Source organism: Ostrinia furnacalis, unplaced genomic scaffold (assembly GCF_004193835.3).
Source record: "Ostrinia furnacalis isolate ACB-3 unplaced genomic scaffold, ASM419383v2 OfSCF7462, whole genome shotgun sequence".
Taxonomy (NCBI): domain Eukaryota; kingdom Metazoa; phylum Arthropoda; class Insecta; order Lepidoptera; family Crambidae; genus Ostrinia; species Ostrinia furnacalis.
Window position 1 is genome coordinate 69,663 of NW_021137701.1, and position 20,733 is coordinate 90,395.

The 20,733-nt window shown below is 40.5% G+C and overlaps 1 protein-coding gene across 1 annotated transcript in view; it reads left to right on the forward strand.

Moving 5' to 3' along the window:
- kst (spectrin beta chain, non-erythrocytic 5 kst) overlaps window positions 1-18,195 on the forward strand; it is a gene marked incomplete at its 5' end in the record, with an annotated part of 87,127 nt that extends 68,932 nt beyond the window's left edge. The window contains 12 exons of the mRNA XM_028320934.1: window positions 831-966; window positions 2,631-2,798; window positions 3,968-4,078; window positions 4,874-4,979; window positions 5,922-6,088; window positions 7,861-8,093; window positions 10,196-10,335; window positions 11,003-11,072; window positions 11,997-12,085; window positions 12,821-13,231; window positions 16,437-16,521; window positions 17,934-18,195. Of these exons, the coding sequence (XP_028176735.1) occupies window positions 831-966; window positions 2,631-2,798; window positions 3,968-4,078; window positions 4,874-4,979; window positions 5,922-6,088; window positions 7,861-8,093; window positions 10,196-10,335; window positions 11,003-11,072; window positions 11,997-12,085; window positions 12,821-13,231; window positions 16,437-16,521; window positions 17,934-18,048 (1,831 nt within the window). The remainder of the gene's footprint in view (window positions 1-830; window positions 967-2,630; window positions 2,799-3,967; window positions 4,079-4,873; window positions 4,980-5,921; window positions 6,089-7,860; window positions 8,094-10,195; window positions 10,336-11,002; window positions 11,073-11,996; window positions 12,086-12,820; window positions 13,232-16,436; window positions 16,522-17,933) is intronic.
- Between the last annotated feature and the right edge of the window lie 2,538 nt (window positions 18,196-20,733).

Here is a 20,733-nt window from a genome sequence, read left to right on the forward strand (position 1 = left end):
TTTGCTGTTCAGGCGGGATGCCGACGCTCTGAGTGGCTGGATAGAGAGCAGGTACATACAGAGAGAAAGAAAGAGAGAGAGAGTGACATGGACTGGGAGTTTTGCAGCACTTAGCCGGCTTAGCAGACCAGCACAGGATTTTACTCAGTGTCCCAAAAACTCTTGATGAAATTCGGCAACGTGGCAGTCACAACTCACTACTAATAAACAGGGACTTTTTTGCCACACCTTGTCCACCTGTATATCGTGATAACTCTATTACTTTACGAGTTTGGGAATTAAATGCTGAAATAAATTATATGTAGCTAATTTAGCCTAGAGGAAGAGAGAGGGGACATTTTTAAGTAGGATGCTTTTAAATAATATCACAATCTTATCTTTATTAAAATTCCTTTATTTGAATCCGTCCATGATTAGAATAGAATGTCTTTAATGAAAAATTTTAGATGAAAATACAAAATACAAATGAACAAAGATAAAACACAGCGAAAGGAAAGGTATTTCAGTACTGGTCCATCTTGTCCCGAATAAGTAGTAGGGTTAAAGTAACCCTGGGACATGTAAAAGCCCTTTTTACCTGACTGCGCCAGAAGGAGAATTATGTTTTTCGGGTGTATGTATGTATGTATATATGTATATTTCTTTGGCACGGCCTACAGCCTAAACGGCTTAACCGATTTTAGCGTGAGAGGTGTCGTTAGATTCGTCTTAATCGTGAGTGACACTGGCTATAATAAAATTGAAAAAAATCAAAATGGCGGATTTAAGGCGCCATAATGTCTTCCAAAAAAAAATTTCACAGTAACTAAATGACTTTTGTCTTCCCCCAGGGTGCCACTAGTCCGCGACGGCAAGTACGGCGAGAGCGTGGCGCAGGTGGAGGAGCTTATCAGCCGCCACCGCGACCTGGAAGAAACCATCGAGTCGCAGCGGGACAAGTTTAACGCGCTCAAACGTATCACGCTGGTAAGTCCTTCCTGCTTCCTTCTTGCTGTGTCTTAACTAGATCCACTGGGTTTTGTTCCCCAGTCGACGAAGCACATGACGTCGTGCCTTGCGTGCCCAAACAACAGCACGCAGGAAGATTTAATGAAGGCTGCTGACAACGCCACTCTTGTGGCGGAGTTTTGGGCTGACGCTGTGTAGGTTTGTTGTCGACACGACAAGAAGAAGAACTGGGTCTATATTGTGTGAACTAGAAGGACCAAAAAATGTTGAGGACAGTGAGGGATCAGAGGTAAAGGAGTGAAAAATATAAGAAAATATCCAAGTAAATTATTCGCGTTTAATTTCGAGACGTTGCTTACAAGACAGCTATCAAAAAACAGGTTTATTCTTAAAAAAATTAAATAAAAAAAGTATAAAAGGCAAAGAGGTTCGGTTTGCCACATAACACTTGAGCCGCCACCGCGATTTGGAGGACTATCGAGTCGCAGCGGGACAAGTTTAACGCGCTCAAACGCATCACGCTGGTAAGTTCATGTCGTGACGCAACTAGATACTCGCAGAACACACCACACAAGACAAGTAAAGAAAAAAAAGAAATATACAAAAGATACGGCACAATTAAGGTGGTCTTTTCGCTATAAATCAAGGGTCCTAACTGGGTCCATATTGTGTAAACTTAAACTCTTGAGCCGCCACCGCGACTTAGAAGAAACCATCGAGTCGCAGCGGGACAAGTTTAACGCCCTCAAACGCATCACGCTGGTGAGTCTATACATTTGACGTAACAGGTCATTTAGACCCAAGGCGGAGCGATGCGGAGACGAGAGATGTGTAAGTTGTACGAGCTGTCAGTTGTCAATCTATTGCTATCTATGAAACACCGAATCGAGCCGCCGCCGCTGTTAAATTCTATAGAAAAACAATTGCGCCCGACACTTTTCCGCTTGATCCATTTCCACCGAATTGTAGCGGAGTGAAGATGTGAAAATAGTGAAGTCTGATTGGTTGTTAAAAATATTTCTCTGCTCCGCTTCGCCTTGGTGGAAACCGGGCCTTACAATGTCCGTGTAAGTTTCTATAACATCAACCATAGCCACTAGTGGCTATTTCCAGTAGTTAGTGGCCACCACTGCTATGTATATAGTCTCATGATGGAGTGACGATTTTAAGTAGATGGTGATCCTAACTACGCAATTTTCTTTAGTTAATCAGGTACTTTCTGTTCCGTAAATTCTCAAGTGCTAATCACGAGTGACCTGTGTGTGTGTGTGTGAATGTACACTGTGAAATGCAATAAAGATTTGAGTATTGAGTATTGACCGACCATAGTATAGTAAGCTATAAGCTTTGAACTTTTAGTGCCATGCATTTTTAATACATCGGTGTCTATGAACATGCAACTACTGAACGGATTGCGCTGAAAGGCATGCAGGAAATTATTATGACGATGCCATTTTCCAAAATTCATCCCACAAGAGGATGAAAGGGGTCCAAATTACATTATTTATTCTGTTGTTCCTACACACTTAAATTAGCTGTGAGACTCTGTAATTGGCTAGAGTTATATAATGTACTACTCTGTAACATGTAAATTGTCGACCAAGCTGTTGAGTTTCCAAATAAATAAATAAAAGTTTAATGCATATAAAATTATAATTAACCGTTTCTTATCCCTCGTCCAGGTGGAGCAAGCCTTCGCAGCGATGCGCGACGAGGAAGAAGCGGCCAGACGACGCTCGGCAGAAAGGCAGGAGGCTGAAAGGATGCAGCAGTACAGACGCCGCGAGCTACAGAGGATCGCTGAGGAGAGAAGACAGGAGGCCACGCCGCCTGCACAGCCGCCTAGAGAGGTAAGAAGTCAGCTAGTATAGTAGGAAGCCAGACAGAATGATTGGAAGCTAGCTAGAGAGGTAGGAAGACGTCAGGCTGGTAGTAAGACAGCCAGAATGATAGAAAGCTAGCTAGAGAGGTAGGAAGACGTCAGGCTGGTAGTAAGACAGCCAGAATGATAGGAAGCTAGCTAGAGAGGTAGGAAGACGTCAGGCTGGTAGTAAGACAGCCAGAATGATAGGAAGCTAGCTAGAGAGGTAGGAAGACGTCAGGCTGGTAGTAAGACAGCCAGAATGATAGGAAGCTAGCTAGAGAGGTAGGACGACGTCAGGCTGGTAGTAAGACAGCCAGAATGATAGGAAGCTAGCTAGAGAGGTAGGAAGACAGTCAGAACGGTAGTAAGACAGCCAGAATGATAGGGAGATAGAAAGAGGGGTAGGAAGTCAACCAGAGAGGTGTGAAGCTGTTCAGAGAGGTAGAAAGCAGGCCAGAGATGTATAAATATCCTTGGACATTTTACACTGCGCTTCTACTCCCAAACTGAGCAAAGCTGGCCAGAGTGGTATAGATGACCCAAGCTGAACTGTCCCACCAAACTCAATGACAGGGGGGCGCTACCATCGTTCAACTATATGGTTTCCAACATGGCAAAAATCGGAACCAGCGATCCGGTATTGACGGTGGCGCCCCGCTGTCAATGTCATGGATAGGACAGTTCAGTATTTTGGAACTATATGATGTTGAACAAAGAGGTACGAAGCTAGCTAGAGAGGTAGGCAGCTGGTACAGTGGCGACAGGAGGCTGGTCTAGTAGAGACAGGAGGCTGAAAGGCTACAGCAGTAGAGACGCCGCGAGTTACAGAGAATCGCTGAAGGGCGAAGGCAGGAGGCCACGCCACCCGCGCAACTACCTCGAGAGGTAGGAAATCAGCTAGAATAGTAGGAAGCCAGACAGAATAATAGGAAGTTAGCAAGAGAGGTAGGGAGCAGGCCAGAGAGGTAGGATGTCAGCCAGAGAGTTAGGGAGCAGATTCTCTAGCCTGTCATGTCCCATTTCCGCTCATGTCGTCAGAATGGCCATTTTATGAGAGAGAGAAAAAACGGAAATGGGTAACTGGAACTGTGGCTCATAGTACATACCTAAATTACAAAATTATCTTTCCAAACAACAATAACATTTTCTTCCCAGGTGGAGCGCGTGCTGGGCCAGTCTACGGAGACCTTGGAAGAAGCGTCGCCGGCCACGTTAGAACGCCTGCCCAAGCACGACGCAGCCGTCAAGCGAGCCGAGAGCATGAGTGTAAGTATCTTACTATCTCTCTCACACACATAGAAACCCTAACACGCTTAGAAATCTTACTAAAGCCTGGTCCGTGAGCACGTAGAATTTTGTCCAATGACCCCAAGCTACCCATCCTTATCGCTCGCGAGTAATTATATTGCTGTCGCGACTGTGCGACGGGCGCCCGCAGTGAGTGTGCGAGCTTTATTTATTTATTTATTCTAGAAGGCTGCTTGAAGGCTTACAGAAAATCCAACGCGCCAACAAGTTATCTACTATCTCTCACATACACACCCAAAGCTCTGAAAACCAAACTCTAAAGCTGAGTTGCACCATTAACATTTATTTCTCATTAGAATCATAACATAACCACATAAAGGAACCCTAACACATACCCTAAGGATCCTTTGCTATGAATAAATATTTTGATTTTGAATTTGAATTTGCCATGGCAGTTCAATTCTGTGAGACCACTTCAGTACTGGGTCCTGCAGAAAGCACTGTGTTGCTGTTACGGGAGTTTGCAAAAAATATGCCGGTGCTGCCAGTGGGAACACTTTATTAAATAAGGCCTTGTAGTTAAACTGGATCCTGTCACGCAAATATCAATCTATCACGTACATTATCCTTTGTTTACGTTACGTTTTACTCCCTCATTGTCTTTCAATTCTCGTTTATCCTTTTTTCTATAAATGATATTGAAGTCAAATGCATAATCAGTCCTAAAACATTTTTTCATCATCGAACTAACTACTAACAGCTTATGATCAATCCCCAAATAAAAATTAATGCAATATTATTTATTTACCGCAGGTGGTGAAGACTCCCAAGCGAACGCCGTCGTTTACAACGCGGCGTCGCACACAAAGCTTCCGCCGCCACCGCCGGCCTGAGGAGCTGCCGCCGGTTGAGATCGAAGGTAAGATTAAATCAAATATTACACCCCCCTTCAATATAACCCCAGAAACGAATTCAAACCCTCCATCTAAAGCTGCCGGGCTAGGATACACGCCGTGATTAACACCCGTATTCACAAACGATGCTTGTTTAAGTGAAGCAGCAAATCGAACGCTCAGCGTTGAATACAGCTCTTTGATTGGTTCGTGTGTCACCCTGTGCGTCCACGCGCACTGTGAGACCTCATAGTAATGTTTGTGAATACGGGCGTAAATCATAAATAAATAAAATAAATAAATAAATAACTTTATTTCAGTACCAATGTTTCTTATAACTAAAAACAAAGGTTGACTCATTCTTTTAAGTGCATTTGCACCTGTGTCAGAAGGAGCCACTCTTCCGTAACTACATAATGATTGCTACTAACAATTGATACATGCTAAAGTTTAAATCATATCGGTGAATTTAGGCAACAAATGTATGGGCTTATTGCGTAAAATCAATAAAATGGCGCGATAAAAGCTAATCACGGCGCGCATCCTAGGAAAAGCTATATTTTTCCATATAGTGCAGGATAATAACGATTTTGTTTACCTAGAATTAGAAAACTCGTTTTTCCGTCTAGTACTTCAAAACTTATTTTCCCATCTACTGGTGAAAAACACTTCGATAACGTTTTTATAATGCGAACAGCTAAGGGCTAGAGTGAATAGACATTTACTGGGCAGATATGTATCATCCTGGACTGCATCTCACTTGTGCGATTGCGGTCAAATACCTGCCTTGTTATGCATAAAAAAACCTTGATTTTTAGGGTATTGGTTTGTTTGTCGTCAGTATGTACTACCAACAAATTAACCTTGTGATTTCAATTCCTCGAACGGTTTTAAAGAATTTGTTACCAAATTGCTGTATACATATTTTGAGCTTATTTCGATATTGCATTTCCTCAATTCACCCGCAGGTTTCTTGGAGCGCAAGCAAGAGGCCGGTTGCGGCGGCAAGCGAGCCACCGTCAGATCCTGGCGTGGTTACTACTCGGTGCTGTGTGGACAATTACTGTGCTTCTTCAGGGATGAACTGGACTTCGCGAGTTCTAAGGCCGCCGCCCCTCCCGTGGCTATACTTAACGTGAGTGTTACACGCTACGGTACGCTACAGCGCGCTACAGTATGACACAGTACGTTACAGCGCGCTACAGTACGCCACAGTAAGCTACAATGCGCTACACCGCGCTACAGTGCGCCTCAGTATACTACAGTACGTTACAATGTGCTACAGTACGCTACAATTAGTGACCGACCGAATATTCGTTTTCGTTTTCGTTTTCGGCCATTTTCGGCCAAAAAATGGACATTCGGCCATATTTTCGTTTTCGGCCAAAAACCAGCCGAAGCTTCGGCCAAACCGAATATCAGATAGGTATACGTGAACAAGATGGTGACGTTTATCGTTCCGATATCTTCGCGAGTGAATCTGGTGCACTCATGGTTCCAATCAGACTTGAACGGACGCGGTATTGTCACACTCTTTTGAAGTTGTGAAGTGAGGTTACGTTTTAAACGGTGTCCAGCGAGAATTTTCCAACTTCAAAATTGAATACAAATAAAACCAAAGAGTTTTCATTAAGTTTACTTGTTTCAAAATAGAGTCTAATGCGGATTTGAAATACGCCATGAGTCACTGATCGGGAGCCTACAGAGCGTTCGTAGTTGAGCAATAAGTATTTGAAATGTATTGTCGAATGATCGATGAATGTCGGATACCACAACTGCAACTGCATCCCGGACAACTACGGAACTCTATTTCAGCAAGAAAGTGTCTCACCACACACGGAGAGGACCTCGATGGAGACACTGAGGACTATTTCTTTTTTTTCAAATAAATGATCAGCAAGTACAGGGACATATCCTAGCCGCCTTGGTCACCAGATCTCACACCGTGCGACTTTCTCTTGTGGGAATATCTCAAGTCAAAAGTTGACAGCAAACTATCCTTAAATAATTCAGGTTCTGTAAGAAAAAATCCGCCGTGAAGTTGCAGGAAAATTATTAGCACGATTTGCTTTCGCATAGTTGCGAATGTAAGGGTCCGGCTGTGAGAGTGCCTATAGTAAAACGGGCATCATTTAAACGACATTGCTATCCGCATTGTTAATTAGTAATAAATAATAAAAAGTCATAAGATTTATTTGTATTCATTTTTGAAGTTGAAAAATTCTCACTGGACACCCTTTATCTCTACTTCACTTCCCAGTATTTCAATACACACCGGAAATAATATTCTACTAAGAATTCATAATATTTTTTTTGTGTTTTAATGCCGGTTTTATTTAATCAACCTTTATCAAAATCAACTGTCAAACGTCATTATGTTTTTGGTCAAAACATTAATGGTTTTCAAGGTTATTACATAGGTAATTTCATATTGTTTACAAGATATTATTTGATCACAGATTGAAATTTGAGAGTTGAAGGTCATTTTCGTTTTCGTTTTCGTTTTCGGCCGAAAATGAGACTGCAGCCGAAGCTTCGTTTTCGTTTCCGTTTTCGGCTGAAAATCCATATTCGGTCGGACACTAGCTACAATGCGCTACAACGCGCTACAGTATGCTACAGTACGCTACAATGTCCTACTATTTATCTACAGTACGGCTCCGTCCGTTTCAAGAGCCCAATTTGCCTTGATGATACCGTTTTTAACGGGTAGGACCCGCCCTTCTGGCGGGGAGACACCCACAGAGCGTAAATAATGATTGCCTCACTAACACAACGGGACAACATATGGGCTGGTGCTGAGAAGAAGTGGCGGAAGAAACTATAATAATAACTAAATATAATGCAGGAAAACAAAGTTTATTAATAGTAAAGGAGCTTTAATAAAAATGTCCTCTTTCTCCTCAGGCCACCTGTTCACCGGCTGGCGATTACACAAAACGCGCGCACGTATTCCGTCTGGCCTGCGCGGACGGCGCCGAGTATCTCTTTGCGGCTGCCACCCGCGACCTGATGAGAGACTGGGTGGCCAAGCTCGCCTTCCATGCTCAACTACCGCCGGAGTTGCAGCTGACTCCGTACTCGCCTAATACAAGTCCTCAGGATGAGAATAATGTGGAATTGAGGAAGAGGCTGCAAAAGTAAGTAATAGTTCAGTCATTGACCAATAGATGGCGTTGTTCATAGTCGAAATTTCACTTATTATAAGTCCGCAAGATGAAAATAATGTGGAACTCAGGAAGAGACTGCAAAAGTGAGTAAACCTTTTTAAGCCGCGCATTGAATGACAACTGACGCTCTGCTAGCGTAAGTAAGTAAAAGCAGCCAAACGTGTAATTTGGTACATTATTTGACCAATAGTGGCGTTGATCGTCGTAGTTGAATCGCGATATTAGAGTATTTTTTCGGCACCATAAGTAGGAAGACACTGCAGAAGTAGGTATACCATGTCACTTGTAATGCTAAACACACCATATGGCATATACTACCACTCTATCGCCACCCGTCACTTGATGCTTGACTGGGTGGCCAAGCTGGCCTTCCATGCTCAACTACCGCCGGAGTTGCAGCTGACTCCGTACTCGCCTAATACAAGTCCTCAGGATGAGAATAATGTGGAGTTAAGAAAGAGGCTGCAAAAGTGAGTAAAATTACATTTTAGTTCCTTTATTGACCAATAGATAGCGCTGTAATATAAAGCAGATGATGAAACGGCGTAACTTAGTTCGTTAATTGACCAATAGATGGCATTGATCGTCGTAGTTGAACCGCGATATTAGAGTATTTTTGGCAGCATAAGTAGAATAGAGAGACACTGCAGAAGTAGTTATACCATGTCCTTGGTATTGCTAAAGCTTTTTCAACACACCATGTGGCATATACTACCACTCTCTCGCCACCTGTGATATCATGTGAGGTGAGACCTTGGGTGGCCAAGATGGCCTTCCATGCTCAACTACCGCCGGAGTTGCAGCTGACTCCGTACTCGCCGAATACAAGTCCTCAGGATGAGAATAATGTGGAATTGAGAAAGAGGTTGCAAAAGTAAGTAATAGTTCAGTCATTGACCAATAGATGGCGTTGTTCATAGTCGAAGTGCTCAACTACCGCCGGAGTTACAGCTGACTCCGTACTCGCCTAATACAAGTCCTCAGGATGAGAATAATGTGGAACTCAGGAAAAGGCTGCAAAAGTGAGTAAAAGCAGCTAGCTAAATTGTATTTTAGTTAATGTATTGATCAATAGATGGCGTTGTAAGTTAAAGCAGATGATGCGACGGCGTAATTTAGTTCGTTCATTGACCAATAGATGGCATTGATCGTCGTAGTTGAACCGCGATATTAGAGTATTTTTGGCAGCATAAGTAGAATAGACACCATGTGACTGATGGCGTTGTGCACTGCAATAAAAATAGGCGATGGCATAACTTAGTTCGTTCATTAAACTTAGTCCATATATTGACCAACAGATGGCTTTGAGCTTAGTTAAACCAGGCCTGTTCATCTCCGCGAGTTTACATCGAAAACAAAACACGCACGATGGCCCACCTACAGGATACTATTCGACAAGGCCTCACATACGAGCGAACATTGACTCACGCATGCGTATTCTTGTGTATGATGGAAGAAAATAAAGAAAATGGTGTACTAAATACTGTGCAGTATTTAACTGCCTAAATAATAATAAAAACACAGAATGTACTTTTTTAAGTTGCCTCAAGACACTGAGAGGTAAATAAGTAGTTAATATTATTCATGATAATTCATGCTAAATCATGTATTTCCTCCGCCATTTTCCGCAGTTTGGCACCTCACGTCACATCATTTTACCGAAGTCAGCCCTATAGCTTCGGCGCAGTGCCGATCACTGACGTTTGTCAACAAAATGGTGCATGACTCTTGAGACAGGCTAAATTACACCATATTGTAAATGACATTGAGCATACATTTTTTTAAATACCTTCGTGAACTAAAACTTCTGTACGTAGTACTTATTATTATTCTGTGGTTAAACAGTGAGATCAAAATATAAATTAAAACTTGTTTTCTTATTTAAAACAGACGTAGATTTTTGTATGCAGAACAAGACAGGTATTTGATCGCAATCGTATCCGATTTTAAGCGAGATGCAGTCTAGGATGGTGCATTATCTGTCCTGTAAGATCCTGGAAACACAGATTGCAACGGTGGAAACTAGTAGTGAGAATAGTCCCGTTTCAATACTAACCATCCTCTATCCCCAGGAATGCCGGCTCTTCGTCATCATCAGCGGCGTCGTCTCCCGAACCAGCGAGGCAGTCTCGCTCGCAGGCCGAGATTCTTCAACAACACCGCTCGCAACAACGCTCCTCCGCCACGCCAGAACGGAGCGAGAGAAATATTGGTGAGTTAGAACCACTTTAGAGAGGAAATTGATGTTTCTGAAAAGGAATGAGAAAGAATAATCCGTAAAATGAAGTCGCTAATATAGCCCGGCAGACTAGCATAGCAAGTCAAAACCCTACGAAACGAGAGGAATATCGGTGAGTTGGAACTTTGAAGAAACAGAGACTTGTTTGGTGACTGTACTTAGTGTTTCTTTACTAGCAACAATTAGAATGATGCAAGCACAGAGTTGCTTGTGATCTTACTCACACGTGCACCAACATAACGGAGTGAGAAGAATATTGATGAGTTAGAACCACAGACACGAGAAAAAAGCTATGCTTGGTGTGTCTTTACAAGAAGAAACCGACTTCTAGTGAAAGTCCCGCAATAACAAATGACGTTCTACTAGTTCATAGTGAGAGACCCGCATTAAAAAAGAAATGACGCTCTGTCGGTTGAGAGAAAGACTGCTCAGGTAAGTAAAAGCAGGCGACAGCGTAACTTAATTCGCTCATTGGCTAATAGATGGCGTTGTGCGCAGTTAAACCGCAATATTAAAATATCTTAGCTTATACTATGGAAAGAACTATGCTCCGTGTTTCTTTGTATTTTATTTTCTATGTTACCTACATAATACATTACATCGCTAAAACCGTGAATAAAACATTAAATATTACTTGCAGAATCGACGGTGCTGCCATCATTGCCGCCTCGGCAGCCCCCGCAAGATGACGGAGCCGATATAGTTTTGAGGTAAGAATACTCAATTTAAAATGGAAATTACGCCCGTATTCACAAACATTACTATGAGGTCTCGCAGTGCGCGTGGACGCACAGGGTAACACACGAACCAATCACAGAGCTCGTCAACGCTGTGCGTTCGATTTGCTGCTTCACTTAAGCAAGTATATTTTGTGAATACAGGCGTTAGTCTTGTGATTCCAGCAAACTCCACTCTTGCTGTGGATGTCTTAAGATATCTCACGGGACATTGACATATTATGACGCAGACAGAGCAGTCGAACCTTAACTTTAAACTCCTCCTATGTTCTTCTGAATTATTTCGTTGCGGGTCCAATGACAGTTGAACTTTCCCCCGGGACAAACTTGACTTTCACTGGTTGGGTTATGGCGGTCAAGCTGTAGATCCTGGCTACACAGGAGTTGCAGCGGTGGGAACGAGAGGCGGGAAAAGTCCCGTTAAAAAAAGTTAGCATTGAAATTTGTCGCTAGCGAGTGCGTCAAAAAATCTATGAAGATTTTGAAGACGCTGTACGATCTGTCATACAATTATTATTATTTTTAACGCAGTCGCTAAAGCCTGGTCCGTGAGCACGTAGAATCCCGTCCAATGACCCCAAGCTACCCATCCTTATCGCTCGCGCGTAATTATATTGCTGTCGCGACTGTGCGACGCGCGCCCGCAGTGAGTGTGCGAGCGGGACAGCAACATAGTTGTGTAAATAAACGTGCGAGCGACAAGGATGGGCAGCTTGGGGTCATTGGACGGGATTCTACGTGCTCACGGACCAGGCTTTAGATGGCTTCTCAAAATAAACTGAGTCCTAAATACCCATTTCACTTTTCTTCGCTTGTCCTGCTCATCGCTATTCTTAACTCACATTATATTTACTACTTTATGACAACAAACTACAGTTCAAAATGTATTATTTACAGAAATTCTGAACAAACCAGCTCGTGGGGTAGATCACGGTTTTCAAACGGGCGCGACATCAACGCAGAGTTCATAAAATCACAGAAAGAAGGTATGTTTTAGAACACATATACACTATCTCCCTCTTACTTATAGTATATGAAAAAGGCAGCACTATGAAAGGGACAACTTCAAAAACTCTTGAGAGTTGACAATTTTAATTAGTACGGTCTCTTTCATATTTTATTGGTTTGAAAAGGACAACACTATTATGATTTTTCTTATTTCAACTGCACTGGCACGAATGAAACGCTGAATGGATGCAATGGCACGATGAATGATGATTTTTACTGGAAAAAAGGTTACTAGGTTCATGAACGAATGGATTTATCATCCACTTACTCAATATTGTAGTTGTAAGCTTTTTAAATGCAAGTTTTAGCAATGAAATCGAATTCTAGTCGCACGCACTCTAAAAGAGTGAATGGGAACGAATGAGAGCGTAGTTATAATCTTAAATGAATAAAAAAAAATTAGGTATTCAATATCTATTCCATATTTCGCAATAATACGTTTTAGCCTTTAACAATTTAGAATATTGGTTTGATAGTTATTTACGATGTCAATTCAGCTGATTGATAGAAGATAGAAGAATGAATGAATGAATGTTGTTGCACCTTCATTCACTAAAGTGAAAGACATTAAATTTAAGATACTGGTTTAAATGTATGTGCATGAAATGTGGTGTTTTAGCATTGTCCATGTCGTTTGTCTGCTTATCAATGCTCGATCCATTTTTACATATATTTGTGTCTTTCCCTCCAAATACATAAATTAAAAATTATAGCAAATCTCAAAATAGAAGGCGCTCCACCGCTACCTCTATCGGGCCCACCTGATCGCGCGAACGTTCCCGAGCGCGCGCCGAATCTGCCCGAACGCGCGCCGAACATACCCGAGCGGGGACCGACAGTACCCGAGCGAGGTCCGATGTTACCCGAGCGAGGACCGATGCTACCCGAGCGTGGGCCGATGATACCCGAGCGAGGGCCGATGATAGCCGAGAGGACTCACGACAGAAACCCAGAAAAGCAATCCGTGCACGCTCTAGTGAATAGTTATCAGCAAAGAATGACGGGCAGCTATCAAGGCCCCCCTCGGGATGTGAACCGCAACTCATCGTGGTCGCTGGAGCGCCAGAACAACAACTGGCAGAGCGTTGAGACGACGTCGCATTTCTACACGGCCAGCGAGCTCGGTTAGTCTGTAGTTGGTGTGGATGACGTAGTTCGGTATTAACTTTTAGAAAAGACAGTGAAATGTGAATTTATCAAAAACTGTGCCCGCGACTTCGTACGCGTGAAAATAGTTTGAATGTTTCCCGTTTTTGAAACGTTTTTCTTTACTGCTCCGCCCCTATTGGTTATAGGGTGATGTCATATACCCTACTGAAGCGTTCCTCGGTAAATGGGCTATCGAACACAAAAATACATTTTTCAAACTGTTCCCGTTAACGTCGTTAAATAAATGGATGAAGACGTTTCAAAGTAGTACATATTCACATTTTACTGTCTTTCGATTTTTTCTGCAGGACTAACATTTTTTTTTAAGTAGTGAACCTTGTATTAAAATAATCTGAATTGAAAATGTAGAATTATGTAGATATTGGCTTACCTACTATTCCTATTTTTAAATAAGTATTTCTGTTCTTATTATTTTTTAAGTTTTTAGTTTTTTTTCTTGTATAAATCTTTTCAAACTTTTTTTGCTTGTATTTTTTATTTCTTTTCATTTGGCTGTAAATTTTCTTAGATTTATTTTAGTTTACTTTTTATTTTTATGAATTATTTACTTTTTATTTATTAGAAATAAAGTTTTCTTAGATTGCCAATTACTTTGAAGTGTGCCATTCAGTATTACCAGAGTAAATACAAATGAGTAGGTCATCTTCATAGAAACGCACCGAGCGCGGTTTGTATGCGGCGCGCACGCACACACTGACAAAATTTAGCGGGGATTAGCGGTGAGGCGCTATACAAACTGCGCTCGGGCGTTTCTATGAAGATGACCTACTCATTTGTATTTACTTTGGTATTACGCTTTACTTTGGTATTACGCTACCAACCGGGCAATATGGAAATCATTGGGGGAGACCCATGTTCAGCAGTGGACGTCCTGTGGCTGAAATGATGATGATGATGATGATGATGATGATTCAGTATTACACATTTGTGTATTAATTTTCTTTTTCTTCTCATCTCTAATACTTTTTTGTCCTGAAGCTGTTGGTTAATTTTTTTCAATGTCTACTTCAATTTAATTGACTATCGTTTAAAGAGGGTGCTGTGATAGACTTCTGTAATAATATTTTATGAATATTTACAACCTTAGAAGTAAATAAAGCCCGGTCCGTGAGCACCTAGAATTTTGTCCAATGACCCCTAGCTGCCCATCCTTATCGCTCGCGCGTAATTATATTGCTGTCGCGACTGTGCGACGGGCGCCCGCAGTGAGTGTGCGAGCGCGATAGCAACATAATTACGCGCGAGCGATAAGGATGGGTAACTTGGGGTCATTGGACAAAATTCTACGTGCTCACGGACCAGACTATAGCTGATAAAAATGTCGCTAGATATGTCAAGCGAGGAAGATGTCGATTTTTCGATGTTGCTCGTCTTAAAAAGTCTTTTCTTTATGTTTGTCGTGTATTTTGATGGCCCTACGAGAGAGCCTACGCTCAAAAATGTGTATTTCCGACGTTCTTAACATATCTAGTGATACGTACCGTGATAATTAATATCCCTAGTGCTTATACAATGTTTATTTTGTAATTTGAACATGCATCCAGGATCAAGCCATCTCTTGTATGTGCTCCACCGGGTCAAATGTACGCTTTATATGTATATTTTTATGTATTTTGTGTATTATGCGCTTCGTTCTGTGTTTGGTACTTGTTTGTGTTGTGTTCTTTTGGTTTTTATTCGCTTATTTATATTTCTTGTATTGTGTATTTAGTCCTTTTATATTGTCTCTTTTTATTTTTTCTATAAATTATTTTGATATCAGCATTATGGTCTAGAAATAATTATTATGAATCACTCCAATCTTTGCGTGAATTAATGGGTGCGTATGGCGGAAAATATAAATTGTAAGCGCTTATAAGCAAAATGCCGAACGCAAAGCGGTAAGCACTGTCACTGCTTAAAAAATTAATGAAACATTGAAGTTAGCAAATGTTAGCAAACGTGTCCTCGCTGAAAATTGCCGTAGCGATCGCCATTTTGCTTATAAGCGCTTTTTTCCGCCAAACACACCCATTGAATTTTATTTTTAGACCAAAAATGTTATACATTTTAAGCTTTGCTTAGTTTGGGACTAGATGGCGCTGTGTATGAGTTTATGATTATTATATTAAGCTGTGGTTTAGATTTTAGATGCTTCTTGTAGAGGTTTGGTCGCTTGGGTTGTTGAAATGGCGTACTTTTGTTGGATGTTGTATTTCTTGTTGCTTGTGGATTGGATTTTTGTAAATAGTGTTATTATACTGTAGTTAGTCAAATTATTCCTTTACTCGTATTCATAAAAAATAAATCTGTTCAATTGTTTAAAACTTTATATCTGAAGTTTAACTCAGGGACAAACATTTTTTGAAGACTGATTTAATTTTTATGAATAAGAAGTATATTTTTATGCGTTTTGCAGAATATTTCTCAAAATTCGATTCAGTTTAAAGTTTAGATAAAGGGTTTTTTGTGCATGTTAATATTTAAACAATAACAGGACAGAATCTATGGCTGAGATTGAATCGTACCTATTTGAGAGTTGTTCTGTAACACGAAAGTGTTTTCTTGATAGTTCCGCTGCGTGGTGATAAATTTGTCACTTTTCTTTTAATTGACAGGCATAGTGCTTAACTAAGTAGGTTCCAGCAATAGTGGAGCGATGATGAAGGAATTGTTTGGTACGTCAAACGTGAGCGAGGCTTTTGATGTGCTGCTTCAGAGATATTATGTTTATACTGCGACCACTCTGTTACGTCACAAGTCTCCCAGTGACAGTGCTGTTACGTCACTTCTCACCCCGTGACAGTTCTATTACGTCACTTGTCACCCCTCCCGCACCGCTCCTACCTCAGAAACCTACTCAATGAAGGCTATCGTTTTTATACTTAACAGTTGGCACCCCTGGCGATTGACAGGACCTTACTCTACGGTGGCGACATCTTGAGTGCAAATGCGATAGTCCTCCTACCACTTTCGCGCTCACAAGTTGGCGCCACTGTCTTCGCGACTAGAAAGTGACAGGACCTTACTCTACAGTGGCGCTAACTGGTGAGAGCCCTCATTAAGCGCTATGCCTGTAGCAACATCTTCCATCTCACTCTTCGCCTACTCCACGTCACGTGACAATCGCCACGCCCCCAGTAAGGCAGTAGTAATCAACTTTGAACCTTATCTCCTCAGCATACGGTGGGAACAGCAGCACACGCCCGGCTTCCGTCGCCGGCAGCGGAGGATCGCCCGCGCTTGACCAGAGACCCGCTTCTAGGTATGTAAAATCAAAATCAAAAAAGTCCTCATTATTTGCACTATTTTAGTACAATCGACAAATTTTGTTCACTAGGAGCCTTTACATCGTTTATCTATTTCTTTTTGTGCATCATCAGTGCGCGCCGCGATAAGCGGTTATTGCATCATTATATTATTACAAGCTTTTTATTACTTTCACATGTCTGGTGTCTGTCGTCAAATCTTGCAACTTAAAATTGACCCACTTCCCGGTTTCCTATTGAGCTGAAATTTTGCATACATGTGTAAGTCCGATGACAATGCAATATTATGGTACCATTGAGCTGGTCTGATGATGGAGTCGGAAGGTGGCCATAGGAACTCCTAAACAAAACGGCGGAAACTCATCGAGTTTGGGTTCGTTGGATTTGTCTTTTCGAGCACTTTAGTGTTAGATAACGTCCAGGGTCCTGAGATTAAGATATAACTAAAAAGTGTAAAATAAAATTATAATAAAAATAAACTTTTTTAAAAACAAGCTTTTATTCTGAATTTCGAAAGCTTGTAGCGCAAACAGAGAAAAAGAGGAATAAATTCCATGCGCGATACAAACTTTCGAAATTCAGAATAAAAGCTTGTTTTTAAAAAAGTTATTTTTATTATTGATTTTACGCATTACATTTTGACGTCTAAAATCATCGATAAGTTTATATCACGGCGCGCATTTTAGCCCGGCAGGTCATTTAGTTTCCACTACAAGAGCAAGACCCTGTAATTTATCAGAGCAAAATGGCGCATTGGCCTACACTTCCCACGCTAGCGGAACGGGTTGAGGAGGCCTGATGTTCCACTATTTTATCTTATAGCTTTGGCCGTGTGGTTCGAACAGAATATAATATTTTTTTATTGGAAAACACAACAGATTACGTCATTTAGATGAATCCTACTAATATTATAAATGCGAAAGTTTGTGTGGATGTTTGTTACTTTTTCTCGCAAAAACTACTGGCCGGATTTTCATGAAACTTTGCAGTATTATTGTTTATAACTCAGAATAACATACAGGCTATAATTTATGACGATCTGTGACAAACTAAATTTCACGCGGGTGAACCCGCGGGCAAAAGCTATTACTAACAATGGTGTTGAACAAGAAAGTGATCCTTTAAGGTTCAGTCAAACCAACGCGATCACATGCGATCAGCCGGCGTGTTTCCACGGCATGCATGCTAGAATATGACCACTACAACTCAGTCGTACTCATCTAAAGAACATAAATAGTTTTTAATGGCACTTCTTAGCACTAACATGTTGTCCCGGTAGGGCAAGCTATATTTGGGAAGTGTTTAAGTGCCCTCAGAAGGGTAATTTGAATAACCATCTGCTATTCTAGGCCAGTAGAGTCCTAAGACTTAAACTAAGAAAATTATATAAACACTTCGTTTCCATCAGGTCATCCGGTGAATCCGAATTGTCGGTGAGCGGCGTCACAAAAGAAAAGAAAGACAAAAAGGGCGTCTTCGGAGGCCTGTTCAGCAGGAAGAAGCGGCCTCAGAGCCACATGTAGGCCTCTACGCGTAGACTAGTCAAGAGCAGTTACAACAATACGAAAAGGTGAATAGGTATGTTTCATCAAGCTTGAATTAATAATAAAAATATTCTCTATTTTCAACTAAAGCCTGGTCCGTGAGCACGTAGAATTTTGTCCAATGACCCCAAGCTACCCATCCTTATCGCTCGCGCGTAATTATATTGCTATCGCGACTGTGTAACTTAGGGTCATTGGACAAAATTCTACGTGCTCACAGACCAGACTATAGTTACACTACTTAATAGCAATAAATATATTGAATATGACAAAAAGCGTGTCACGTTTAATTAAAAAAAAAATGTAACACAGTTCAAAAAATTGTAAAACAATTCAAAAAATTGTAAACAGCTGTTTGTTACAAAACTGTCAATTATGTAATCGAGCCTTAACTGTTGTAGCTGCTTCTGACTAGAGTATATTAACGTAGCGTGTATATACTATTGTATTGGTATATAATATACAGTAATTCATTTATATACGGCCGTATACAGGTCGATAAGTTGTTGAAATTCGTGCCTTTGCTTATATGTATACAAATATACATTCGTGGGATGTAGATATCATATGAAAATGAAAGTCTGTACTGTACTGTGTTAGCAAAATAATAATTTAGAAATCCATTTTGACTGAAATCAAATTTAAAGACTAAAAAAACATTCCTTCAACGTTTTTTTCTGCATTCCACGGCTTTTATTGTTGTGTATCTTTTTTGGTACGCGTATACGTACACTGTATTGTGTATACACCGTGTNTATTTGTTTATTTTCGAAAACATAATAATTATAACTTGTCAGATAGTTTACAGTACAATTTTGACAACCTTACTTAGATTTTCGATAGAAATGGCCGAAAAATTACCATTTTCATTGAAATTAACTGTCACAAATGTGAGAACTTGGAAATTGGGACCAACAATTTAATTGCAAACAATAAACAATTGTTTGTTATAGAATAATTTTTTGTTTGACCGTTAAATTGTTTGTAAAACAAATGGTGCTGTTTTACGTGTTTTTAATCTTTTTAACTTTTAAATTAAATTAAAATTTCTGAACATTAAAACAAGAATTTATTCTATAACAATGTTTTAAATTAATGTTATGGTAGTAACAGACATTGTTTTTTGTTTTAAATCATGTTTTAAATATTTATATGGCTGTTAACGTCATTTTTAAAAGTATTAAAGCAATAAATACATCGGCGAGACAATAATAATGTGTTATATCTAGTTTTTAATGTAAGTAATTAAGTATAATTATTTCATATTTAACCTTTTTCTTTAAAGGCTCTGTATAGTCGCCAGTAATTCAACCTACAACAGAACAAAAAAAAAAAAGAGAAAATATCTTTTAAAATGAGATATAACAAATTAAATCCAAGTAAATGCTGAGCGAATTTTCGACATTATTCGTTGAACTTAAGATTGAAAATCAAGTAACGTAATTTTGTCGTTGGTTGATGTACTGGCGAAAATTCGACAGCCAAAAATATTCTTTGGTCAGTCGAATCGTAATCAGCAGACTTTGTATTGAGCATAATTTAAGTTAACTTCGCTTTAAGAATAAAATCAATCGGCCATTTGTCCTTTAATATTTTTATTAATTTCTAAGTCGCTTGCCGCACCGTCGGGAGTTTGTTGAAAGTTTTTGCAACTGAGGGTAGTTTTAACACTGCTAATTCAAGACCTATCATTGTTGACATAAAGTTCAGAATGCTTTGATCTGAACAACAACCACTCAAGAACCTTGGGCTTATAAACAGCGCCATCTAGTCCCAAACTAAGCAAAGCTTAAAATGTATAACATTTTTCTGGAAACTTATATAGGTATGTTTGGCGGAAAAAATAGCGACCCATACGTCAGTTTTCGACGAGGGCACGTTTGCTAACTTCAATAGTGACGTGTTTCCTTCATCTAAATATATATAACTCAAAGGTGACTGACTGACTGACTGATATAATGATCTATCAACACACAGCCCAAACCACTGGACGGATTGGGCTGATATTTGGCAAGCAGGCAGATGTTATGACGTAGGCATCCGCTAAGAAAGGATTTTACGAAACTCCACCCCTAACGGGGTAAAACGGGATCCACGCGTACGAAGTCGCGGGCGGCCGCTAGTTTTTTTATGAGTGACAACGCTTACCGCTTACCGATCGCCATTTTGCGTATAAGCGCTTGCACTTTTTTCCGCCATTAATGCTTATTAGTGGTACAAAAGACCCCTCAGTTGTCTTCATAGACCCTCCGCAAAGTACAACAGGCCGTAGGCCCCCGCCCTTAGTAGTCGTTGATTTTATCAAGTTTATTACATTGTTATACTATTTTGTCCCCGGCGGTGCGGTGTCTTATGCGCGCGAGTTGATTATGGTCGTTCTTTTCTATTGTTTTTTTTAATTCAACTGTTTTTGTTAAAATCAGGAATTTTGACAAGTTTTTTTTTGTAATGTATTAGTGATAAGACCTTTAATGTACACTTAGTAGGCAAATAAACAATTTGAATTTGAATTTGAATTAATTTTAGAAATGTTTTTGCAAAGAGGGCTGTCGTTTTTATACTTCAAAGTTGCCACCACTGACGAGTGAGTTACTGGTACAGTCCTCTCAACTTAAGCTGAGAATTGCATTTGTGTGAGTGCACACCGATAGTGTAGAGTGGCAA